A 27334-nucleotide genomic window follows, 5' to 3' on the forward strand; every position below is an offset into this window, starting at 1 on the left:
CTCTCTGTCCACAGTAGGTTGAGCAATTTCGAATGATTTGGTTTTAGTTGAGCCTCGTGTCTGTTTCTCAGAATAACCTCTTGATGCCATTGATCGAAGGACGAGTTCAGAAGGTGCACTTTACTGACATATTCTTGTGTTGTCTTCTTGTAGTTTTCAGTGAGGACCTTCACTCCAGCCTCTACTTTGTCAATGCATCTCTGCAAGAGGTAGTGTTTGCGAGCACCACGGGGACCCTGGTGCCCTGCCCTGCTGCAGGCATCCCTCCTGTGTCTCTCAGATGGTACCTAGCAACGGGCGAGGAGATCTACGATGTCCCCGGGATCCGCCACGTCCACCCCAACGGCACTCTCCAAATTTTCCCCTTCCCTCCTTCAAGCTTTAGTACCTTAATCCATGATAATACTTACTATTGCACAGCTGAAAATCCTTCAGGGAAAATTCGAAGTCAGGATGTCCACATCAAGGCTGGTGAGTACGGCTCCTCAACCTTTTTTCGTTCTCTGCCTGCTGGGGGTCCAGGTGGGCAATGACAAATACTAAAATGCCATCAGCTGAGAACCAATGAAAATCCTATCCTTAGTTCACTCTTCTAATGGCTGCTTTGAGATGTCAGAGTGCCTTACATTTTTGGAATGAAAACTCGAAACTAGTGGTTCTCTTCCTCAGGGAAACAAACATGCACAGGCCTGCAAATATCACCTCTAGCTTTTCGCTGACTGATTTTATTCAACATTTCTGCTATTTGAACAAGACACGTCAAAAAAGCATTCAATGCATTTGTAAACCTTTGCAACTCTATTTCTGTAAATCACTAAACACTGTGGAAGTGGGGAAAATCCTGCTGTGGCACTGACATTAAGTTTGCAGTACAATTCGTGGGTCAGTTTTAATGTTGTCACTCAACAAATATTCCTTGAGCTTCTATTTTGATTCAGACACTGTGCCAGGTGCAGGGAGTAGATGGGTAAAAAGGCCTGGTACATGGCCTCATGGACATCGTCCTTATGAGGGAGTCAGACAATGGACAGATAAAGTTGGGTCAAAGGTTATAATGGAGAGTTGGCCTCTGTCCCAGTCACTATGACATTTGCTGAGTATATTGTAAAAAATTGGGGAGAGAGAATCATCAGCTGAGAATCTATGAAAACCCTGTCATCCATTCAGTGTGATACTGATGGATGCTTTGAGATGTCAGAGCATCTTTTGACTGGATTTTGGAGTGCCTTACATTGCTGGAACTAAAACTTGAAATTAGTGATATCAAGTTAGTAAGGTCTAAACTATATTCTGGACTTACTGTCTTTTGACCAGTTGATACAGTGACTGAAACTTTCAGTGCGTCCAGCTCATTGTGTTTGTTTCCTGTCTCCCTCTTCACTCCTCCCCACCCAACTCTGTCCCAGAGGCAGGCAGTGTGGGGAGTGAGGAAGACAAAGGGAGGACAGAGGACAAGGAATTTTACTGAAATAAACCATAGCATCAATGTTTATCGTCAGTAAAATAGCATCAGTCTAATATTCTTCTGTTCCTTGTGAAATAAAAAGGGCCCTTTTAACATTTTTGACTGTGTCACATGTTGCTGGAATGTTGTCAATAACTAAACCCTGAATTGGTTATGTTCCTTTTAACATCATACTGTATTTTCATTGCCATTGATACAAGCCAAACCAGGAATACAGCCTGAGGTTCACAGACGTCAAAAATCGTACATACAGGACATATTGTGTCATTCTGTAGATTCACTAAAGCCCCCCAAAACATACACACAACTAGACACCAGTTAGAAAGCAGTGTTTTTATTATTTTTTTTAAGCCTAGGCTTTCAAATCCTATGGTAAACTGACATAATGGAGTGACTAGGAAAAGAGAATGTGACCTTGACTATTGACGTATATACCAGGTAGCTGGGGGAAACTTTGTAATAATTTCTGCAGCAAGTGTGGAGGTGCCGTTTGAAGACATCACAACACGAGCAAAATATGAAATGTTTCTGAATTCCTGCATGTGATCTCTTTGATGTAAGCAATCAAACATTAGACCGTGACTCACTCTGCTAGCTAGTCATTTCCCAGCTATATTTTGATCTCCATGACATGCTCATGAATTTCAAGACATGCACCAAAATGCATTTAAGAAAGGAAGAAAAAGGTTGGCTTTCATCAAGAGAGATGAAAAGTTGATACCCCGAATAATTAAAATGAAGCAAATGAAATTTGTATAGGAACTTCTAAACCTGACAAACAGGGAGACATCGTGAATGCGTTTTACCTGGCAGGCTAACAAGTTTAATGGTGTGTCATAAAAACATCTTCATAAACTACAAAGTACCACTTATAGTAAAACCTGGAACTTCAAACAGCTATACTTGTCTGTATGAATCTGCTATTTCTGTCTTGGGTTTCCTGTCAGATAAAAGAATTAAATGCTTACTTCTGTTTTAACTGCTATTTTCTAAATTTCTCATAGAATTGATTGTCTTTGCATGACCACGTAGGTTTTAAAGGGATGGAAGTTCCATCATCTTGTCTGGCATCTATGCTACCCCCACCCCTTCCACTGAGTTATGTGATTTCTGTCTGTGTGCTGTTATTCTTGACATCTAAGGCCCATCATACACATGATTGCTCTGTCAGTTTGAACTTACAAGATGGATAGTCATGTTGCCCCATTGAAATTACCTTTCTCATTTAATTTTCCTTCTTAATATGAACACATTATAGTTGTAGTAGTCTTTTAGATTATTTATTGGATGCTGGAAAATCTGGTTTCATCACTTTTATGTAGATGCTAGTACAAAACTGGATGGCTGTTCAGAAGGGCAGGTGAGGGATGTGTATGTTACCCAATGATGGCTGTAGTGCAGGTTTGAGTGGAATGAGCACTGACTCAGGGGTATCCTCCTGTGTATCGGGTCATCTGAAATGTCTGTGTGCCTCTAGGTTGGCATTGGAATTTTCCTGGAATAATCCATTAGGTAAATGGCTTCATCATCTCTCCTTTGTAAGTACAGGGAATTCTTATTCTTAACAGTTTTCAGTGACTTTGACTTAGGTCTGACTGTCAACAAAACAGGGAAGGTTCATACATCTTGTCTCCTTAATCAGCAATCCTAGTTCTCCTTCACATAAAATACTTTCTTGCCCTTTTTGTTCTAAGGAGTGAAATGCACACGGATCCCTTGAAGCAGTACTGCCCTGCCCATGCTGCATTTCTACTTAGCAAACGGTAATCAGCTATATGACCTTGGTCAAGTCAAAACATTTCTAGTGATTGTTTCCTCCTTAGTGAACTGTGCTTAATAACATTTGACTGGGGCTTCTGCGTATGGCCGAGATCGAGTAGCAGAGACAAAATGTACCCTTTTATCTGAAACAACAACAGCACACAGACAGAAATCAAATCATCAATCTAATCAGTCTAATTAAAAGAAAATATCAGAAGAAAGCTGGAGTAACTATGTCAATATTAAACAAAGTATATTTCAGAGCAAAGAATATTACAAGGGCTAAAGAAGGTCATTTTGTAAAAAAAGTTCAATTAATTAAGAGGGTATGACTATTATAAATTATATGCGCCTATAAGAGAACTTTAAAATACATGAAGTAAAAGCTGATAGAACTGCAAGAAGAAACAGACAAATCAAACCTTATAGTTAGAGATTTCAATACTCCTCTCTCTCTTTTTTCTTTTTTTTTTGCTGTACTTGGGCCTCTCACTGTTGTGGCCTCTCCCGCTGTGGAGCACAGGCTCCGGACACGCAGGCTCAGCGGCCATGGCTCACGGGCCCAGCCGCCCCCCGGCATGTGGGATCCTCCCGGATTGGGGCACGAACCTGCGTCCCCTGCATCAGCAGGCGGACTCCCAATCACTGCGCCACCAGGGAAGCCCCCACTCTCTTAATAACTGCCAGAAATAGACAGAAAATAAGCAAGAATAAAGAATACTTGAATGGCATTGTTAATCAGCTTGACCCAATTGACATTCAAATACAGAACATTCCATCCAGTGATAGCACAATACATATTCTCTTCAAGAAAACACAGATATTTACTAAAATAAATCATATTATGAATGAAACAAGAATCGGACGAATTTAAAAAAAATAAGTCATATAAAGTATGTTCTTTGACTACAATAGAATTAAATTAGAATCACTAACAATAAGATCTCTGGGAAATCCCCAAATATTTGGATACCAAATAACGCACTTCTAAATAATCTGTGTCAAAGAAAAAACAGAAGGTAAATGAGAAAGTATTTTGAGCTGAATAAAAATGAAAGTACAACATCTAATAATTTTGGGAATGTCACTAAAGCAATGCTTAGGAGGAGAAATTTATAATTCTAAAAACTTACATTGGGAAGGAAAAATGTTCTCAAATAGAGATCTCAAGTGGTCTTAACTCCAGAACAAAGAGCAAATTAAAACCAATAAAAGCAAAAAGGAAATAATAAAGATTAGAGTGGAAATCTCTGAAGCCAAAAGTTGTTTCTTTGAAAAACATCAATAAAATTGGTAAGCTGGCCAGACTGAAGAGGAAAATAAGAGAGAAGACAGATTATCAATGTCAAGAATGAGAGGGGTTACATTACTATTCTATAGATATAATCAATATATATGTATAATCAACAATATTCTATAGTAGTCAAAATTATACAGATATTTAAATTATAATAGAATTTTAAGAACATGGAGATGTCAATAAATCATATAACTTAGATAAAATGAGAAAGTCTTTGAAAGAAATAAAATGCCAAAACTCATTCAAGAAGAAATAGCTGAATAGCTCCATATCTATTAAAGAATTTGAATTTGTAATAGAAAAATTTCCTACAATGAAATTCCAGGCTCAAATGGATACACTGTTTATTCTACCAAATATTTGAGGAGGAAATAATAAAAATTCTACACAAATTCTCCCAGAAAGTTGAAGAGGAAAGACTACTTCCCAAGTTATTTTAGGAGATCAGCATTACCGCGATACTAAAACAAAAAAAAGACAAATATTTCTCATGAATATATGTGTAAAAATTCTAAACAAAATTTTAGCAAATTGAATCCAACAACATATAAAAAGGATAATACAACAACATATAAAAAGAGCTTATCTCCAGAATGCAAGGTAGGTTTCACATTTGAAAATTAATCAAGGCAGTTCACCACATTAACATATTAAAAACCATGTGATCATTTCAATAGGTGTGGAAAATCATTGACAAAATACAACATCCTATTATAATAAAAACTCTCAGAAAACTAGGAGTAGAAGAGAAATTTGATTAAAAAACAATAAAAAGATCCTACTACATCTAACATCATACTTAGTGGTGAATGATTAAGTGCTTTCCCCCAAATATGAAGACTGCAAAGATGTGTGCTTTCACCACTTCTATTCGACATTGTACTGGAGGTTGCAGTCAATGCAATATAGCAAGAAAAATAAGTAAAAGACATCCTGATGGTAAAAAATTCATCCATTTTTATTTGTAGAATCCAATCATTAATTTTAAAAAAATCTGATGGCCTCTACAAAAAAAAACCCTACTGGAACTAAGTGAGTTTATCAAAATGGTGGTATACAAGATCAACACACACAAACACACAAATTTAAATACTGAAATTGAAACTGAAATCTTGAGAGAGAGATTTTGGGAACTGTGGGCCAAGCACCTTCCATCTTCCATGTGGCCTAGAAAAGCAGAGGAAGCCTATCTGTGGGGAAAGAGGAGGATGAAGCCAGAATCAAAGGGACACAGGCTGTGGGACCCTTCCCAAGGCCCTCTTGCAGGTTCCAGAGCTTGTAGTGTCTTCAGCTCAGGGTAGCTCAGGTAGGCTTCTCCGGCCAGCAGTCAGAGGGACTCAGACAGGTTATGTGCTAGACATTGTGCCAGGTCCTCTAGAGACATCCTCTGTGTTCACTGCACAACTGTGTGAAGTAGATGTTATTTAGATGAAGGACACAGAGGCCTCCGTGAGCCTGTTGCTGGCCGTTCACAGCGGCTGTGGTTGGGAGGCTGGTTTGGCTAAACAGCACTGGACCAGTGTCTCAGTCTCTGGAAGATTTTGTGCTCACTTCCACCTTTCCTCTTCTCCCTGTTTCCTCTCTGCCTCCTCAGTCCTTCTGGTCCTTCAGGGACAGCTCAAGGCACCCAGATTCCCTCCTTCCCAGAACTCCTGTTACCTTCAGTCATTTTCGGGACCGTGCACTTCAGTCTTTGCCTGTTTTCTTCCAGGTGTTCTGCCATGTGAATTTTCTTTCTTTCTTCAGTTAATTATTCCATAAAGTGTGAGGATCTCCTTAGTCCCTGAGCAGTCCTTGACATGAGGGTGTGTTCAAGATGTAACTGAATATTTAAAGCATCTCCCAAGTTAAGTAATCAGCTACAAAATAAAAGAGCAACCCTCCACCCCAGTTTCTATAAAAGTGATGCTGTGCCTTAGGGTCTCATTGTGCCTCAGATAACCATTGCCCCAATAGGATGGACATCGGGCATAAAGCCCTCCTACCTGCACAGAGTCTTCTGGTGTACCTAAGGCATCCTACCCTGGGGCATTTGTTTATGTTTTATCACTTCAGACATAAGGATCAAGGGGGTTGGGAGCAATCTGAATCCAACCTCTTAGGATAGGACCTGCCTTCCTCGGCAATGCCCAGTGCTCCAAACTTTCTCCATCCCATCTTCCCACTTCCTCTGATTGCTGCATAGGCAGATTGGGATCAGGGCTGACTTCATGGGATGGGGCGAGTGTGGTCACACAAGGCTGAGGGCCCTGTGCTCAGGCTTCAAGCTCTCCTGTTGCCATCTTGAAATACTAATGCTTCTATCTTTCCATTTGTGTTTCGTGAGTGAAGTGTGGTGGGAGAATGGAACATGCTCTGGGGACTTGTTTTCTCAGCTCTTGGAGAGTCCTGTCTCATGCCACCCCACCTGGGGTGGGTTCCCAGCCACCCTTTCCTCAGGCTCTGGGTGCCCCAAGCCCCATTGGCCCTTCACCTCCCTAACCCCATCCAGTGGCCACTGCTGCCCCTCTGATCCCTGGTACCCTGAGCCCTTCGCAGCCTCTTCCTCCTTGCCCCATCCAGCAAACACTGGCACCCTGCATCCAGTGGAGGCCTGGGCAGAGGTATGGGTGGAGTGGGTACACAGTGGAGTGTGGTGGAGCCTGTCTCTGCCCCAGGCTAGCAGCACCACAGTGCATTAGCAAGCAACTTGCTGGGGGTAAGCCTCTTGCCCACTTCCCGTTCTCTGTAGGTACTTTCTCTTGTCCCCACCCTTTCCTGTCTGAGACATAGAACTTGGCTCCTTTCCTTGATTTCCATTAAAATTTCCCCCACCATTTGTTTGCCATTTGTTGCCATTTGTTTACTGAAGGTTTGGGGAGATGGAGTGACTTTATAGCCTAGAAACACACATCAGCAAAGACAAACTTAAATTGGACTCATACACCTGCTTAGGTGACCCCATCCCTGTGATAGTGAGCTCTTTCTGTTGGCCTTCGCCATGCTGTCCAGCCCCCTGTTCTCTTCTGTTCTCTGGTCCTTTTCCTATTTTCTGTCTTCTATTCTCCCACTAGGACCAAATTCTCATTCATTGATGAGTTTGATTAATTCATCTGTCTCTTTGTTGCCTCTTTCCAATTTATGACTGTAGACCTCCACTCCCTCAAAAGGGCTATTTATCGAGGTGTTTTTGTGTACAAAGTCAGTTTCCCCCTGTGCGTATAACAGTGATGTTTCTTGAGTACCCTGAACGATTGCCCAGTGGACCTCCTGCGGATGTGGAACTGCCACCTGGACCGTCACATCATATTGCACAAAGAGTGCAGGAATGAGGGTCTCAAAAGATTCCTAAACTTCTGAAAGTCTCTCTGGTTTGGGATAGGAATGAAAATAATTCTCCAAGTTGGGAAAATATTATATAGTAATATTTAAAAATCAGTACTGGGAGCCATCCTCTTATCAATACTCTTAATAATGACATACTCTGATACTAAACTACTTGGCGTATCACAGAGCTAGCACCGATCTTAAAAGTGCTTCTTCTGGAGCATTATTTACGTCTGCCTATTAGGAGATTTCCCTTTAGAAACTCATTCTTATATCTGTTGGTATATTAATTTCTTTTGAAATTAATTTCATGGCCAGTTTTCTTGACACATATTTGTCCAATAAATGACTAAAACTTTCAGAGAGCTAATTAGATGGTAAGGTAAGTTGTCTCTGTGGATAACTTAGAAAAATCATAAACTTACAGAATTCAGACCTTGAATCTTCCTATCCCAACCCCTCATTTCAAATTTGAGGAAATAAAACTGGAGAAAGAAGTCTTTCGCCCATATTTATAGAGCTGGAGGGAGGCATAACCTGGATTAGACACACCCACGTCTCCTTATCCTGGAAGCAGAGGTCTTCCCCACACCAGGAGATGGTGTGGGTCCAGGTAGCTTTAGGCAAACTGTTCATGGCAGGCATGGTTCCGGACGCTTTAGCCACGTTAACTGATTGAATCATCAAAATTGACTTACTTGGTAGATATTTTTATCAAAATTCCCATTATATGTGTGGCAAGAGAGCTTACTCGCTGTAAAGTGGTAGGGCCTGGATTTGAACCCAGGCAGTTGGGCTTGCAGGGTGGGCACTGGATCCCTGCACCCCTTGCCTCTAGCCTAGACATCTAGTTTGTGGAAGTCCCCTCTGGGCACTTTCTGGGCTACTCCTACTGTTGGGAATGTCTGGGCAGGCTCCCTTAATCAGCACGCTTCCCTAAGTGATAGGAAGCAGAATGATTCTTTACAAAACTGCTTTGCAACTGTCATAAAAATTACTTAGGAAGAGTTGTTTTAATTGTCACCTAGTTTCGAGGATTCCCAGGAGAGGCTGCCTTTCTTGATTTTTTAATTCTTTTCCTTGATAGTCTGACATTTTTTCCTTGGTCCTCAGAGGACATGGAGGGAAGTCTCCCATCATCATAACTTCTGTTTAAGAAACTACTTCCCATGTCCAGATGTGTTTAGAGAGCAGCTTAACTGCTTTTAGATATACTCATGCTTTTTAGTTCTTAGTGTAGTTTATTGTTAACAGAATGAAAGTCTTTAAGACATGAAATGTAGGTTTCTTAAAAATTTTTCTCCAATAAATATATTTGATGCAATTGATACGTGTAAGATACAATGTGATATTCAGATGGGATCCTCTCGGAATGAGCCTGTGTGTGTTACCGGGGTCCTCTTCTTGCCTTCCAGTTTTACGGGAGCCCTATACAGTCCGTGTGGAGGACCAGAAAACCATGAGAGGCAATGTTGCGGTCTTCAAGTGCATTATCCCCTCCTCGGTGGAGGCGTACATCACTGTCGTCTCATGGGAGAAAGATACCGTCTCACTCATCTCAGGTAGGACAGTGGGCTTCCTGGGCGCAGGGCGCCGGGGCTCGCAGCTTGTTCTGCGTATCGAATTGTGTCTCCGTCTATATGCGCGTCATAATTAAGAATTAGTATGTGGAAAGTTGACGCTGCTATGTGATTAAATGTGATGTCGGTGTTTTCTGTTGGTTTATGTGGCTCGACTCAGATATTCTGCAGTGAATGGGCCGATGGATAGAAATTAGTTCCTTGCGCTATGCGTATAATCATTCTGTTACTTTTAAAAAGGAAATTTTGTTTTTATTTCTGCTCCTGGAAAGAGGAAAGTAGGATTACTGTGTCTGTGAGCGACCTCAGGGCTGGTATCGTGATATTCTCTATAATCTGGAAAATGGAAACCCTGATTTCATGCTGTTCTCACCTTTTCAAATGTCTTCAGAGTTATGTGGCCTCTTTCTTGAAGATTCTATTTGGAATATGTAGTCAGCACTGAAATATATATGTCTATTTATATCTGTATATATATGTAAATAACTAATTTCCTGGTTTATTTTTGGTATCTAGAAATGGTACCACTGAAGTCTAGCTTCTAAGAAGTTGTGGCTCTTCTTTTCTCATGGTTTTTAAGCTGAGATCTTGGTCCTTTTGCTACTTATCTGGAAAGGCCATGCAGACACTAGGCTCACTTTTTCTGTTTTGCACATCTTTGGGTAATGCCTGTTGGATACTTTTGGAAAACAGTCATGATGAGCACTGAATGTGGTATAATGGTATAAATGATTGCTTTTCTTTACATGTTCCCTGTGCACATGTGTGCAAGTGAGAGCATGCACACACACACACACACACACACACACACACACACACACAATTTATTGTAACTCTTGAATACCACCAACTTCGTGTCAGCTTGCAGAGGTAAGAAATTGGAACTGAACTCCCATGGTGAAAGAGCATTTTTATATGGCTTATCGATTTGCTGGACAGTATAGGTTACTATTACAACAAGGACCATTAAAAAAAGTCACTAAACCATCACACAAATCAAAAATTAAATTGCACATTACAGTGAACTAGGATGTAATAGATGTTTTTGGCTTTCCGTAATACCATCTTTACAGTGAATTTGAAGTCCCTCACACTTTACTGAACAATAAATCCCTTGCTGTTATGTTAATTAATCATAGTAATTTGTTAACTTAGAATGTTGAAAAAATACTAAGCTTAAGACCTGAAATGTGATTGCAGTAATCAGAATAGAGACTCACCTGTACAATTTTATTTGCACATTTCGATTGTTTAATGGTCTTACTTGCTTTGCTTCAGAGGTCATTTTAGTTTCTTGATAGCAGTTGGAGAGATGTGATGACAGTCAGTCTGGCTGAGCCCAGAATCAGAGTCAGGAGCTCTCAAAAGTACACAGCAGGGGGCTTGTGGGTTCAGGGAAGGGGAGAAATTGGGGTGATGTTTGCAGTCTTCCACACTCAGGGGCCATCAAATACGCAACCTCAGTGTCTGCCCTAGAAGGGGAAGAGAGCAGGGGAGAATGACAAACTGCCTCTAAGTGCTTCTCCTTGGAGGTGACAGATGTCATTCTTGTTCATATTTAATTGGCGAAGCAAGTCACATGGCCATGTCTGACCCCAATGGGGCATGTGCCTGGAAGGAGAGAACTGGAAACATGGATGAGAAATAGAAGTATCTACCGTGAGGTTATAGATCTACATCTGTATCTGTATCTATCTAATCTATATATCTGTATCTCTATCCTTATGTTTCCCAGACATCTTTAATTAAAGGTATGGTTTTATTCAGTTTTCATCTTTTTGTAATCTATGTGAATAGACTTTTTTCTCCTTCCAACAGGAACCTAATTAAAATAAAAGAAGAGGAGTTGTGTATCTGGTCAGTGGAGGGGATGCTGCCATGCATACAGTTGATACCTTGCCGATATGAACTGCTGACCCCGTGTCCTCTCCTCAGTCATGCGTTGGAGCTTTATCCTTTGGCAAAATTTTTAAAACAACACAGCATGGACTGTGGCCTTTTCTTTTTTCACAAAAGTATCAGAAAACCGATATTGTACAGGTTTTTACCTCATTAAGGAATATATCCACAGTAAGGTTTTGTTGTTTATAAGTAAGCTATTTAAACAAACACAAGTTATCCCCAAGATGTTGCACGTGGCAGAGAGAGAGAGAGGTTGAGACACATACAGGAAGAGATATTTTTATACTCAGGTATTTCAACCTGAGGACGGGGCCCCAAAGCGGTGTTATGATCTGTAAGTAGAAAGTCTGGAATCACACCTTGTAATGGAACTTACTGTCACTTACTGTCAGACCCTGTTCCCAGTGCCTGAGCCCCATCCTCTGAGGCTGCAAAAATGCCCAGGGAAGGAGGTGATGATGCCACTGGAAATGACAAAATGGTTAAAAAGAGTAGGAATCTTAATAAAAACCAGTTTCGGGTGGTTTAGATGGAGAAGGGTTACATTTCTCCTTAGGGCTCAGAGTGTGGCAGGGCACAGGTAGCCACACGTAGGGGGCAGGGAGGCTGTGTGGAGGAGGCTGGGACCTCCCTCCAGCGCGTCTCAAGGGCTGAGTGGTGGCAGGGGCAGTACTGGGGCGTCTAGATTGGAGGGGATAACCCTGCCCAGCACAGAGGTCCCAGGGACGGAGAGGCCTTTCCTGAGTTGGCTCTGAGTCCAGCAGAAACATCCTGGATGCTGTATGTACAAGGTGAATTCATCTCAGTTTGGAAATAAACTGAGGGCTCCTGAAACTCCTTGTTGAGCTTGGCTAGATGGTCAGTGGCTGTCAGCCTGCCTCTCTCCCCTGGGTCTGCAGTAAGCCTGGCCGGGAAGCTTGTCCCAGCAAAGCACATCTACTCTGCCCAGACCATCTCCTGAATTTCTGATTCTCTAGGTGGAGAAAAGCAGGGACCTAGATCAGCTATGAAACAGGCCTGTGTGAGGACCCATGTGCTGTGAGGTTGGGGGAGGACCAGAGGGGTGCTGGTGGGGCTGCCTTGAGAAAGCTCAGAGCTAGGGGCAGTCAAGAGGGGGTTTGGCGCCCTGTGCAGGCGAGGCCTGTCCACCAAGGTGACGTTCCGGTGCCACCGCTCAGCCCTATGGGGCCAGAGCTTGGGGGACCAGAGCAGCAAAGGCCTGCTTTTAGCAGATGAGCCTTGGGGCTCGAGGCCAGGGCTCTTGGGTAGTCGGCTAAGGTAAATGGGTATCAGTTGTCTAGGCTTTCCTTTTCAAAGGAGAAGAAATTTAAGGTGTGTGTATTCCTATAAAAAGAAACACAAAGGCTTCTACTGGCAGAGCATGCTAATTTTGCCCATTATCTTGGTTGAGAGAATCGGGGACTGCGTTACATGCTCACAGGGGTGAGCGCACCAGCCACGGTCTGTCTGGGTTTCCATGGGAGCAGCGTGGTGTCACAGGCCGTCCTGACCGTGGCATCACTGGCTTAATGCACGTTGGGTCATGCCCTGATTTCTTCCCAGGGAGGTTTTGCGTTGGCCTGGATGTAGGCTCAGGAATCAAGTTGTGCCTCTTTGTCATGTGAGATCATTAGATCACTGATGCTAAGAAATGTAAATGATTTCATTTATTTTGATCAGTCTTCAGAAGGACTACTTCTGTGGTCTTGGTATAGCCTGAATGTCTGCGTTCAAAGTTCATGTTGAAGTCCTAACCCCCAGGGGGATGGTATTTGGAGGTGGGGCCTTTGGGAGGTGATTAAGGTTAGATGAGGTCATGAGGGTGTGGCCCCCATGATGGGATTTGTGTCCTTGTAAGAAGAGAACGGAGCTCTCTCTCCAGCACGTGAGGATAGAGTGAGAAGGTGGCTGTCTGCATCCCAGAAATCCGAAAGAAGGCTCTCACGACACCCCAACCATGCTGGCACCCTGGTCTCTGACTTCAGCCTCCAGAGCTGTCAGAAGTAAATGTCTGTTGTTTAAGCCCCCCGCCCCGCCATCTGTGGTATTTTGTTTTAGCAGCAGAGCTAAGATAGGCCTAAGGGAAGGAATCTCATAATTCCCCCTGGGAAGGAAAGGCTCATTGCATCTGATGCTGCTGTGCCCTCTGTTTTGCTGTCTACCTGGGCCCCAGGACACCCCGTGGTTGACCTTCACTCTCAGACTCCAGCAGTGGATGATAGGAGGCTTGTAATTGTGTGGAGACAAAGTATCTCAGGCACAGGCACACACCGTGCATGTAAAGTCCTCTAGTAATGTGACGGCCCCTGACTTACTGCCTTCCTGAGATAAGCCAGGAAAAACAAGCATGATGAGGCCTGAATGCATTTCTAAAGCACACTTATCACTTCTCTTCCTCTAAGCAAAATGAGATCCTTTGAATATCAGATGTTAATGTAACCCAATAAAAATGTAGTAGTTTGTGGGGACTTCCCTGGTAATGCAGTGGTTAAGAATCCACCTGCCAATGCAGGGGCCATGGGTTCGAGCCCTGGTCCGGGAGGATCCCACATGCCATGGAGCAACTAAGCCCGTGCGCCACAACTACTGAGCCCGCGTGCCACAACTACTGAAGCCCGCGTGCCTAGAGCCTGTGCTCCGCAACAAGAGAAGCCACCGCAATGAGAAGCCCGTGCACCGCGATGAAAAAGTAGACCCCGCTCGCCACAACTAGAGAAAGCCTGCGCGCAGGAACGAAGACCCAACACAGCCAAAAATAAATGAGTAAATAAATAAATAAATTTTTAAAATGTAGTAGTTTGAGTAGGGATGCACTGTGGGAGGTTCTGCTGATGTGGGGATGGATATGTAGGACACCATCCTGGAAAAGAACAATATCAACAGCTTTACAGCCGGGTTTCACTGAATGGCCTTTTGTGAATTTCTTCCCGATTAAGGAGGCCAGCAATCAGAGAGCCCAGCGTTCCGTGTCTGTTTTCCTCGGATAAAATTCTGACAGTCTCCCTGGGGGTTTAGCTACATTAACATCAAAGACACAGCCCAAGGGTAACCGGATTTGGAAAATGGGAAGTGCAAACATTCCCAGAGGATTTACCTCCCTCTCTTGCACTGGCCCAAATTTCTGTTTCAGTATCTCCCGTCTGAACGCCTCTATTAGTGATGTGACTCAAGGAGAATTTTATCTCTTAGGATCAATGAGTTTAAGTCCAAGGATGATCATCTTCTTCCTGTATTTCAAGTAAAAGTGAACAATTTTCTGCCCACGTTAAATATCAAAGGACCTCAGCCTAGCACTTCACATGAAACGTTTGTTGTGGGTTTTGGATGCTGTATTTGGGTCTGGTCATCATAGATAAGGCAGGGCCTATGCTTTAGGAAGCATCTCGCTCTCCAGGCCCCCGTGGAGATGGCTTCTGCTTTTAGGGAGCTCAGGGGAGAGATTACTGTGCTATGTGGGGTGTGAGTGCTGTGAGAGCCATATGGGCAGACGTTACAAGAACACACACCTTCTCATGATTTTTCCTGGGGAGATCACTTCATAAAAGACGTGATCTTTTAAGAAAGTCTTTGCATTTTGGGTTGGGAAAAATAATTACATCGTATATATGAGGCAAGGTTTTCCTTAAGCATGTTTCAGCAGACTTAAACTGAAAGCAGATTTGATGTGTTCTGTGCTCTTTGGGAAGGAGAGAGGAGCACGGCTGTAGCGGGCGGGGCGGGGGGGTGATGCTGCGGTGGGCAGTGCAGTATTTGCCTGCTGTGTTCTGTTCGTGTAACGCAGAGCTCTGTGAGCCCATGGTCCCTCTTTCCAAGGCACTTGTGTTTTAATTTTACTTCTAGTCACTAGGCATTTTCAAGGCAATCTCCTACATAGCTGCTCAGGTTGCCATGGCGATGAGACCCGATTCTGCCCTCAAGGTGCTTATGAGCAAAAGGAATGAGATCGACATCAAAATGATGTAAGGGGCAGACCTGTAATCACCTGAAAGCTTCATTTTTGATTTTTCAGGTACCGGAGAGTTGCAGAATTAAAAGAAGCATTTCTTTAACATTCACTAAAAATAAATTTATAGGACCAAATGAAAACTGTAAGAGAAATATCTTTCTATCTATCTATCTATCTATCTATCTACTTATCTATCCATCCATCAGTCCATCTACCTATCATCTATCTGTATTGATTTTCAGCAAATAGGATCCTCATTTCAAATACAGGAAATTATTCTTCACACAGGAGGTATACAGCAGACTGGAATTCAAAGGGTGGAGAGATGTAATATTTTCACTGTGTTTATTTTGGGGAGTGGAATAATATATTCCATATGGAAGTTTACTGGAAGGGAGAGTCCTGTTCTCTTTCTTTTTAAAAGCCATTAATTGATGATAATTTTGCCATTTAAGTCCGTTGCTCACTAAATTCGTTTTTACATGTTATTCTGCTGCCACCTGGAAGTGATTAGAAACAGGGTTGTTTACAGATCTGGAGAAAGCTCACATGGCAGTGAGATTAGAGGTCATATTGATGAGGGGCTGAAGCCCGGCTTTTCAAAAATGACCAGCTAATGAGACCCCGGAAGACCCAGAGCAAACAGAGAGCCTAGTACTAGCCTTCATAAAGAAGGCAAATCCCCACTCCCAAAATTAGAAGCTGTACATTGTAGATTATAGCCTGAAACAAACAAAAAAAAATATGTTTCTGACTTTTGAGCTCCTGAGGGAGGGAGAGAGACCCATAGCAGTAGGCATGTTAACATAATATTTATACAAGAAAAGGAAGCGAGAGAGAAGGGTAGCAAATTTAGCCTGGAGCATCTGTGTGTGTGTGTGTGTGTGTGTGTGTGTGTGTGTGTGTGTGTGTGTGTAAAACACTCTATCTGCTACGAAGGTGTTGGTCGTTAGGTCAGCCTAAAATGCCCTTTGATTTCCTGCTCCGAGTGTTACCAGGAGAATGTGGCTTCTAATTGCAGCTCTGACACAGATTAGCTGGGTAATGCAGGGGAAGTGACTCTTTCCTTTGCCACAGCCTCCTCATGGGATGAACGTTAGTTTCATTGGTTCCCCTCACAATAAAATAACAGAATATTAAAATTACAAACTGAATATTCCACGTCTCAAGCCAACTACTGTCCAAGTTATTTTTTTTTCTTCTTAGATTTCATCTCATAAAATTTTAATGTTAGGCATGTGTCAGAGGTTCGGTCATTCATTGGGAAGACTCCCAGGGTTCTGCATATAATCATACCGTATGCGCTGCTGGGACTTATCACAGTGTGAAAGGTACAGAGCACAATCAGGAAAGGGGAAAGGTACCTGGGGAGAGGTCTGGAGGAAACCAGGTGCAAGCTTCCAAGAGTTCTTTCCCCACAGAGGATGTGCTTATTATCCCAGCAGAGAGCAGTGACAACAGATGGATACAGAATGCCATCTACCAGGGAGCTCATTAAAGACTTGGTGCCCAGAGTTTTTACTGGAGGGCTGGTCACATAGGCACGTGCATGGCATGTCCCCAAATTCCAGACTCCTAGAAGGAAAGTAGGTCTTCCACGTAAACAGTATTGTTTATACATTTTAATCACAGCGAGCCACTCTTATCCATTGTGGGGGGCAGGAACCCTCCCAGAATTCCAGTTCCCAGACACCAGCCCAGGATCAACTCGCAACAGGCCTTTCTAAGGGTAGCAATCTCAGACCAGCTGTTAACTCTTGTCTGTACGACACAACTCCAATGATGGTGCCTCATTATTATTATTTTGGCCACGCTGGTGGGGCTTGTGGGATCTTAGTTCCCCGACCAGGGATTGAACCCATGCCCTTGGTAGTAAAAGCACAGAGTCTTAACTACTGGACTGCCAGGAAATTCCTGATGGTGCCTCATATTTTCACTCATTTTTTCCCTCATTCAACCATCACTTTTTGCATATCCCCAGCACCAAATGTTGGAAAAATCAAGTGAATAAGACAATCTATACTTGGAGGACTTTATTACGTAATATCCATATATTCACAGCCTTTACATAGATCTCACCCCAGATTCCCTAATATCCCCAAACACACTGACCCAGATTCCTTCCTAGCTCCACCTGAATGTCAATACAGTTTTACTTTATGTTCAGCTGTTAGGGATCTCCTACCTGTTCTCCTCTCTACCTGCAATGTTTGGTTCTTTCTAGACATGAGAAGTAGATGGTAAGCCAAGTCAATGAGATGTTATTTGGACCCCAGTGCATTTTCTGATCTCTTGCTCCTCTGTGAGATTTCATCTCAGGGAAGTTGAAGACAATAACAGGATCATTAACAAAATATTATCAGGCAGTGATGACAATGAATAATACTGTTGATGTTAGCATTATCAAGCTCAAATCAGATGTCATGAAATGAAATTTGCTTGGGCAATGTGCCATAGTATACGAAAGCAGGGTTCAAGATTTCAAAATGTAGTTTTTGACTCAGAATAAGAGGGCAGTGTGAAATCAAGGCCAAGACCCGAGATGAACATGAATTATGCGGGGCTCTTGGTGTTGCTTCCCATGCATTAGGCAAGTCCAAGTGGAAGAAAGTCCCTTACTATGTGTGTCTGTGGCAGGAGCTCCAGAGAACCACCAAGCAGAGGCACCACCGTTGTCTGCCCTTTGTGGCTTTAACTCCAGGCAGATGGGGCAGGATAGTAAACTTCTAGCATCCTAGACTTCTTCCCTCCTCAGCATCCCCATCGCCCCTGGAATCCCCAGTCCAGGTAGTTGCCACCATGTTCCTTTCCCTCCTCCAGCCTGCTGAGCTGGCTGGAGACCGGGTACCCTGACGATTCACAACAATTAACTTTAACTGCCCTTCACGGTCTCTCCAGATCTTTGGATAGTTCTGCTGATCGCTTTGTGTTGTTGAAAGTGGCTTTCCCAAGCTTTCCCTGGGAGTTCTTAAGACCCTCATTCCCAGCCCACTGTGGGTCTACTCTCTAATGTGCAAAAGATAATATCTTTTTACTTCATTGAGTCTGAACCCACCTCTCTCTGATGACCTCTCCTACCTCAGACATTGTATTTGTCCTGTTTTCTCTCACAGGAAGAGATGGCCCTCTTTCCTTCCAGTCTACTCCCAACCAGCGCTGTGGCCATGATTCCCCCTTGCCTTTTCTAGGACCCGGTTCCGTCATTTCTCTCCTCTATTGCCACCATCGCCTCCTCAGTGATTACTGTATTTCTTATGACACACGTGCTCAGCGCCCCCAGTTTTAAAGAAAACTTTCCCCTTGCCAGTTTTCATTCATTCTGTTTTCCCCTGGAAAACTTATTAAAAGAATAGTCTATACTCATTGCTACTCCTAGTCTGTACTGATTTGGGCTATGCCTCTAACATTTTACTGCAACTCACCTTGTCAAGGTCACTCGTGGCATCCTAGTGTCAGATCCCAAGGTCATCTCTTGGTGCAAGTTCTCTTGACTTCCTTCTCCCTTGGGTGCCCTGTTACACTGCCTGGGTGACTTTCTCCTGTCTATATCTTCATGATCTCTTTCCTTGAGTTCACATCTTTTCTTCCCTGCTCATAAATGTGAGTAGCCCCCAGAACTCAGTCCTCCCCACCTCTCCCTCTCAGTCTCCAATTTCTCTGTTGTTCATTTCCTCCCTTTCTCAGGCTTCATCCACGACTTCTGCATTGATGACCCTGACACTGGCTCTGTCTCCTCTCCTGGGATTGATTGATCCCCACTGCCTGCTCCCTTCCTGCCATTTCCAACTGAGGATAACTAACGCAGAGCTAAGCATTTCTCACAACCACGAATGGATTTGCCTTGGCATTACTCTTTTTTTTTTTTTCCCCAGGTAGTAACTATTAGTTTCCAAAGAATCACAACCTACGTGGCTTGAAAAAACAGAAATTTATTCTATCACAGGTCTGGAAGTCAGAGGTCCAAGATCAAGGTCTCAGGAAGGCTGTGTTCTCTCTGGAGGCTCTGAGGGAAAAATTGTTCCATGTGTCTCTCCTAGTCTCTGGTGCTTGCAATAATCCTTGGTGTTCCTGAGCTTGTGGACACACCACTCCAGTCTCACTCTCTGTTGTCACGTGGCTGTCTTCCTCTGTGTGTGACTCTGTCTCTTCTCTTCTTATGAGGACACCAATCATGTTGGATTAAGGACCCACCCTACTCCAGTATGATCTCATCTTGACTAATTACATCTGCAATGACCCTATTTTCAAATAAGGTCGCATTCTGAGGTTCCAGGAAGGACATGAATTTTGGGAGAACACTGTTCAACCCACTACATTAATAAATCCTTTCAGTTCCTTTTTGACCCTCTCTCATAGTTTACATCTTTCTATTTCCTGCTTGACACATAATAGACAATGCATATTGGAAGAGATCTTTAAAATTTGTTTTTAAAGGAAGGAAACAAAAATCAGAAAGCCTCAGCGGTGTGGCAAGAGGTACCAATACCCGGCTGTTCGTGTGCTGTCCGCCACTCCACCCCAGCTATGTCAGAACGCCAGCTGGCAGCCTCCGCATCAGCTGTCTCTCCTCCAGCTGCATGTAGCTCACACTGGGTCACACTGGGTTGGGAGCCAGGATGGGACAGAATCAAGATGGTCCAGGGCCAAGACACCGGGGCTGTAGGCTAACGGCTTGACTTGTATTTTCAGATCATGCTATGGACTGAATTGTGCTCCCACCCCCCTAATGCATAAGGTCTAACCCCCAATGTGGATGTATCTGGAGATGGGGTGTGTAAATGGTAATTAAGGTTAGGTGGGATCATAAAGGTTGGGCCCTAATCCAATAGGACTGTGGCCTTATAAGAGGAAGACATGTGAGTCCACAGCAAGAAGGGAAGACATCTCACCAGACCTCAACCATGCTGGGACCCTAATCTCAGATTTCCAGTCTCCAGAACTGTGAGAAATACATATGTGCTATTTAAGCCCGAGTCTGTGGTGCTCTGTTGCAGCAGCCCAAGCTGGCTAACACAGATAATATGCATGTAAACTCATTTTCTGAATCTAATTCTGTAATTCCTGAACTGCACGTGTTACACTGCTTCCCTACTCAACTTTTTGGGTTATGTATCAATAATACCACATAACATGTTACGAAGCAATTTGATGACACAGTGATCACTCAAGTTTTTGTTAAATGGTACTATTTTCAGGTGCAGTGGATTATCTGGCCTCTCAGAGTCCTGTGTTTCCCTTCTCTGTGGAAAGTGGGTCAGTTATTAATGGAAAAATGAAGACTACAGTGTCCCACCCTATCCATGGGGGATACAATCCAAGCCCTCCAGTGGATGTCTGAAACTATGGAGAGTCCCAAATCCTATATATACTGCGTTTTGCCCTATATATACATACATAGCTATGATAAAGTTTAATTGATAAATTAGGCACAGTAAGAGAATATCGTAGTTGCCGGCATCACTGTTCTTGGGCACTGGGGCCATTATTAAGTAAAGTAGGTGTTACTAGAACCAAGAGGGTTACTAAGTGACTGACGGGTAGGTAGCTTATTTGGTTGGATACGCTAGACAAAGTGGTGATACATGTATCCCGTGTGGGATGGAGTGAGATGGGGCAAAATTTCGTCATGCTACTGAGAACGGGCGCACGATTTAAAAGTTATGAATTATTTATTTCTGGAATTTTCGCTTAATATTTTTGGACCTCAGGTGACAGTGGGTAACTGAAACCTCAGAATGCAAAACCATGGATAAGGGGGAACGACTATACATTTCCCAAATGATGAGTGGTCTGAAAACTTACATGCAATTAAATTTTCCCCCCAAAATACCCCAAATTCCAAAGTCAGTTCCAAGGTAACTCTAGTTTTATTAGATGAACAATCACTTAGTACTGAAACATCCACAACTAAGCCATATTTGGACAATTGCACTCACTGTGCTGTGTCCATGTGTGGAGAAGTAGTGAGAATATTTATAGACTATTTCAGGCTCTTTAGTTTCTGGAATATCGTGGTGATGCCCAGTGTTTACTGCTCAGAAGTGGGCTGTATAAAGATTAAAAATCCCCAGCACACGTTGCTTTGCAGGAGGGCCTAGTTGAGATGTTCTTTTCAGAGATGCTGATAAGCAGACAGAGTAAATAAGGAAATATAGGCTTCTTAACATCTCCCGATTGGGTCACATGATCTTCCAGGGAAGGTTTCAGACTCCTGCCCGCCTTCCATTTTGCCAGATCTGCACGAGGGCTTGAGTTTGAACTCAGAGAGACCAGGCTTTGGATCTCAATTTCACAGCTGTGGGAGCTTCAACAATTAATTGCCTCTCTGTGGAATTGGACACAGCATTTTTATAAAGATTAGAAATGCCAGGCAAGGTGTTTCTTTATAGCCAATTTCTGCTCTCTGGCTGTGTACTCGGCTATCTCGTCGGAAGGTACAAGGATGGAGTCTGAAGCCACTGTCCACATCCACGTTCCAGGCCCACCACGGACCACGCTGTGACCTTGTACTAATCACATAGTCTTTCTTTGCCTGTTTCCTCAGTCATAAAATGGTAACAATAGAATGTTGACACATTCCCATGAATGAATGCATGTAAAGTGCTTAGGACAGTGTTTGACATAAATTTTGGCATTATTCCTCTTGTAATTCTTATCTCCTATCTATCTAAAGTGTTCCTCCAGAAACTGGGTAGTCAGGACTCCATGGTCCAAAACAGATAAGAACTTGCTGTGTGGAGCTTGTTACGGGTACAAACAGAAGTAATTCTATTTGAGAAGAGGCGTTAAAATACGAGGTGTCCTGAAGAAGTCGTGGGTAAACGGTCCGAAATCTTGCAAACTCAATGTAAGAGCATAAGAATGCTATGGAACTAATAGTTGTGTTGGATTTTATCAAAATAAACAGCTTTTTGTTAAATGTTTACTTTTCTTAAACAGATATCGGATGATGTAAAAATGAAATAATCTTATTTTTTGCCTTAACCATCACAGATATATCAGAATATATGTTTGCAGGAAGGATTTGGACTTAGATTAAAACACTTGCAACACATTTGGGTTACTAAATAGCTAACAACGTATGTCACGTTATGCCTGACAACTTCACAACAACCTCATAGGTCATTATTCTCATCAGCCCAGGTGAAGAAACTGAGGCACAGAGAATTTCAGTAACTTGTGCAAGGTCCTATATTGCAATTCTCTCTCTCTAAAAGATAGAGATTTTTCATTTAAAAAAACCACAAACTTTCTTTCAGTCCATAGTCCATAAATGCATGAGTCAACACAAGTTGTCAACATTGCATGACACACAACTTTAACTGCTGTAACTCGAGAGTAGGAACTTGTTTAAGCAAGTAAAACATTTTAAAATATGGTATGATCCAAACTAGACTTACCTTTCTGGACATTTGATCTATTTAGAGCATTTTATTGTGTTTGAGGACAATATGCTTAATGTTTTTTGAAACAATATTGCACAACTAAAGAAAAATCAAAATAGGTGAAACTGTCTGGGATAAAAATAATTTTCTTAATTTCAGTTTTATTTAGAATTGACCCTTCCCATTGACCTCAAGTATAATATTATGATACCTGGTACATAGTAGGAGCTTAATAGATATTTGTTAAATGAATGTCGAATGAGCACCATTGCCATCAAAGTGGTGGTGCTATTTCCTTTCAAATTATTCTTAATGCCCTATGGAGAGCTCTTACTTTCCTATAATTTTTTTTCTTCCTCTGCACAGTACAATTTCAAATCAGCCTCTTCACCCAATGCAAAGAGTGTCTGAGCAGGTGCATCAGAGGTAACCCGGGATTTCACAGCTGACTTTTGCACAGAGATATCCACATCCCCAGTATTTAGTAGTCCCAAAGCAAAAGCTGTCTTCTTTTATTTTCATGAAATGATTTTATTTTTGTAAATGCCTTACAATTTTATGCTGTAGTATTTGTTAAAATATAGCACTGAATAAGTCAATGAAAATCCTTATATGCCAAGACATTTAGAGGCATTGTATAGCATTTCTTGATGCAGTGGATCCACAACCAAGCCATTGGTCCTAAGACATCACTTTTCTTGTTAAGCTAAAGGGAGATACCCACACGGGCACACACATTTGGTAAACACAGAGTGCGAACTCTGTATGGCTGTTGTGTGTGCGTGTGCCTGTTTCAAATAGGGATCAGCGTGCTCTACCAATTTATGATGCTGCGTCTAAAAATTGTAGAATTTCTGTGTGGAAGAGCTTCAGAGTATCTTTCTGACCTGGACGGTGGAGCCCTGAAAGGTCACTTGGTGGGCAGCAGGAACGGCGGCCGCCTAGCCAGAGGGCTCACCCTCGTGAGCCTGGTTGAGGATGGGAAAGCTGCCTGGACCATCCTTCCATCTCTATCACAGGATGCGATTTTGCATCGGAAAATTATTCCTTGGTGGAAGAAAGAGTCATCTGGGCAGTGAGTGGCCAGGTGGAGGCTCAAACCTGGGATTTTGTGTGGCTGTTTTTGCACAAGTGATTTTAAATTTCTTCATTGCTGTCATTGAATCATTTACTATATGCATAAGGTGTTGTTTCTAAAGTTGCCATTTTTATTATATGACCCATTTAAAAAGGGCACAGGTGAGCTAGAGGCACACAGAAACAACTTACTTAAAGTCAATAGGTTTACTGTATTGAAGAATGGGCAAAGACCAATGGGGTGCTTTTAATGATTGATTTAAAAGAAGCTCATTGAAAACTGTACGTCTCAAGATGAATCATTTTGGAATGGCCTTAAAATTCTGAGTTTCTAAGTTTTATTTCAATAGCAAATATATAAAAGTCATTTTGATGCAGACAATATGTAGTATATCTGGGAATGTTTACTGGTGGTTTCTGAAAAGAGAAACCATATATTTCTATTTCTTTATAGACAGAAATGTCCTCAGATCAATGTTTCTTGACCTTTTTTTGGATCAGGGATGTGCTGAGGAAATAATGAAAACTATGGAACAGTGGATCCCCAGGAAAACACATTAGCACCCAAACCTGCATTAATTCCAGGCCTTTTTCCTTCCCTTCAACCTCACCATCCATTTACACCCTCCTAACCCCATCCTTACTTCCCCTAGCCCAGATTAACTAGGTATTCATACCAGTTAAACACTCTGATAGAAATGCTGGGTAGTCTCTCTCTCTCTCTCTCTCTCTCTCTCTCTCTCTCTCTCTCTCTCTCTCTCTCTCTCCTCTCCCTCTCTCTCTCTCTCTCTCTCTCTCTCTCTCTCTCTCTCCCTCTCTCTCTCTCTCTCTCTCCCTCTCTCTCTCTCTCTCTCTCTCTCTCTCCCTCCCTCTCTCTCTCTCTCTCTCCCTCTCTCTCTCTCTCTCTCTCTCTCTCTCTCTCTGTTTCTGAACTCAATTTTATTTTGAAACCTTCAGGCTCACTCTTTTTTTTTATTTTTTTCTTATTGGGGTGTATAGTGTTTTACAGTGTTGTGTTAGTTTCTACTGTACAGTGAAGTGGAGTTCCCAGTGCTATACAGCAGGTTCTCATTAGTTATCTATTTTATACATATGAGTGTATCTATGTCAATCCCAATCTCCTAATTCCCCCACCCCCTCCACTCTTTTTCTGATATCTTATTTGTCTTTGCTTCTTTTGCTCCATCTGCTATGCATATATTTTTTTTCTTTCTGTGCCCCTTGAATTGTACCAGTAACTTTCACTGCAATTGTTCTCATACCAGGAAAAGCAAGGGGTTTTTATAAAAAGCCTTCATCAAGTCATTTTCAAACTGCAGATGCTTTAAGAAAAGCCATACTGAGCTCCCCCCTCCCTAATTAGATGGTGAAATTTTTAGTTCTTGGCACTGTTATCTGTTTGAATTGAAACCCTATCATTGAAAAAGCCAAATGAACTTAAAACTGAGGAGGGCCATTTCCCAAAAGGGAATGCAGCCAGGCTCCAGCCCTCCGCGGAAAGCCAGAACACACACAATCTGGATGTACGTGACACGTTTCTACAGCTCCCATCTCCAAGTTAAGTCATTTGCTCGTGAAAAAATTATCCTGAGATTCAGGATCTTTTCAAAAATAATCTATTTTACAAGTTACTCCGTGAATAACCAAATGTTGAAGAAAAGTATATTTCAGCCTTGCAGGTAATTTTTAAATGATCCACAGAGTTCTTTCAGGGCTCATAAACTGTGCATTGTTGATATTTTCTGTTAGTCTATGTCCCAGTTATTCCCTCTTCTGTTGAGTTTTACTTCATCTCTTGTCATTAAATGAGGAAAAAATATACCAATGTCTGTTTCAATCATTTCCTCTTGTGCTGATTTCTACACGACCCCATCACTAAAAGAAGAAAATCTAAGCCTCCCATTGCTGGCCATGCCTTCAGTGATGACCCCCTGAAAGGTTCCCGTGAAACTCTGAAATCGGTTTTAGATGTGAGACACAGAACCTTTGGTTTCTTGGAGGCCTGTTGCAAGCTCTTCACTGGACTCTTGACGTGATTTATTAATGTCCTGAACACGCGAATCCAGGTTTATTCCCCTGAATCTCTTGCTCTTGTTTACTGGGTTCAATTTGTTGAAACAAAAGACGAATACATATGTGTTCCTCTCTTCCTTTATCAAAATTACCAAACTGTTTACCTTAAACACCTTTAACCTGATACTGAAATTTTAAAAAAATGTTGTAGATAGTAATGTATGTAGATGCATAATTATTAACCTTTTTAAGAAAAATAATGAAGCTGGAAAACTAATTTCATGTATTTAAAATATACATTGAGAGCACATCCATTGCTGATAACCTCAAATCCTATACCTGTTTGCTATACGTGGGAAAAGATATACCCAAAGTTGTTTTTATTTTAAAGGTAGGCTCTAAGATTAAGCTACATTTTACTAATACTGGCTATTGATTTACAGATCTTTGACATATGCCCTTGTGAAATAGTCATTTAGGAGTAGCACAAGAAGGCCTATGGACACGTGATTTAGGATACTTCTGTTTTGGAGGGTCCATTAAATTGACAACTGTTAAATTGACATTAAAGTGTCAAGAATTTTAAACCCCATGTGTAACAGCAGAGGTATTAAAGGTGATGAGATCTATGTAAAGCTTTGGTACAATTCTTTATGTGTATCAGGTTATTACATAGGACACCAAATCCAGGTTTACAGAGACGTTTATCTGTTTATTAGTAACTATTAAATGAGACCAGAATTTAAAGACTGGTGGGAAAAGAGCAGTTTAGAATGCACTTTTTCCTTTACATTTGGGGGTATTTACACTTCGTCTCAAATCCTTTTTTAAAATAATTAGATGGAACAGAAACTATAATTTAGGGACAGTTATCTGAACTCAGTTATAGAAGTGAAGTATTGGAGGGGGGGTCCCGCAGGAGGGACTGCATTATCGGATGGAAATGAGAGAAAAACTAGAGGAAGAAAGGAAAAGCAAATACACCGCACGTACACATTTCATTCTGTGCACCCGTATTCTCTCTGACGGCTGCATGATTAATTCAAAGATTTATTGATTTTCTTCTCTGCTCTAGCCTGCTGACCTGATTCTGTTGGCAGGTTTGTGTGGCCCGAACCAATCTGACAGTCATGAATGTGCTCCACGTTAGTCCCCGTGGTCTGCAACAAATATACATTTTTTTTTTCGGTGTGCGGGCCTCTCACTGTTGTGACCTCTCCCGTTGCGGAGCACAGGCTCCGGACGTGCAGGCTCAGCGGCCACGGCTCACGGGCCCAGCCACTCCGCGGCACGTGGGATCTTCCTGGACCGGGGCATGAACCCGTGTCTCCCGCATTGGCAGGTGGACGCTCAACCACTGCGCCACCAGGGAAGCCCTGCAACAAATATTTTATTTCTAGTCCTTATCAACAGTAACCGAACACGAGCGAGAGATCCACCTTCCTGTGCCATGGCAAGAAAGGAATCCAGAGATGCCAGCCTGAAAACAGAAGCGGCTGGAATGATTTGTTTTAACAAATGTGAATTTGTGTGTGTGTGAGTGTGTGTTTATGTATATATAAATGTTGACATGGAAGCGGTGGCTTTTTTACTCTCAGT

At 42.4% G+C, this 27334-nt stretch overlaps 1 protein-coding gene across 2 annotated transcripts in view; it reads left to right on the top strand.

Annotated features, from left to right (window-relative positions):
• Positions 1 to 27334, top strand: part of DSCAM (DS cell adhesion molecule) — a gene marked incomplete at both ends in the record, with an annotated part of 750196 nt that overhangs the window by 124302 nt on the left and 598560 nt on the right. For both annotated transcript variants that reach the window (XM_082839812.1, XM_082839811.1), the window contains 2 exons: positions 154 to 471; positions 9248 to 9394. In XM_082839812.1, coding sequence (XP_082695938.1) covers positions 154 to 471; positions 9248 to 9394 — 465 coding nt within the window. The remainder of the gene's footprint in view (positions 1 to 153; positions 472 to 9247; positions 9395 to 27334) is intronic.

The sequence above is a fragment of the Leucopleurus acutus genome (assembly GCF_964270905.1).
Source record: "Leucopleurus acutus genome assembly, chromosome: 5".
In the NCBI taxonomy this organism is placed as follows: domain Eukaryota; kingdom Metazoa; phylum Chordata; class Mammalia; order Artiodactyla; family Delphinidae; genus Leucopleurus; species Leucopleurus acutus.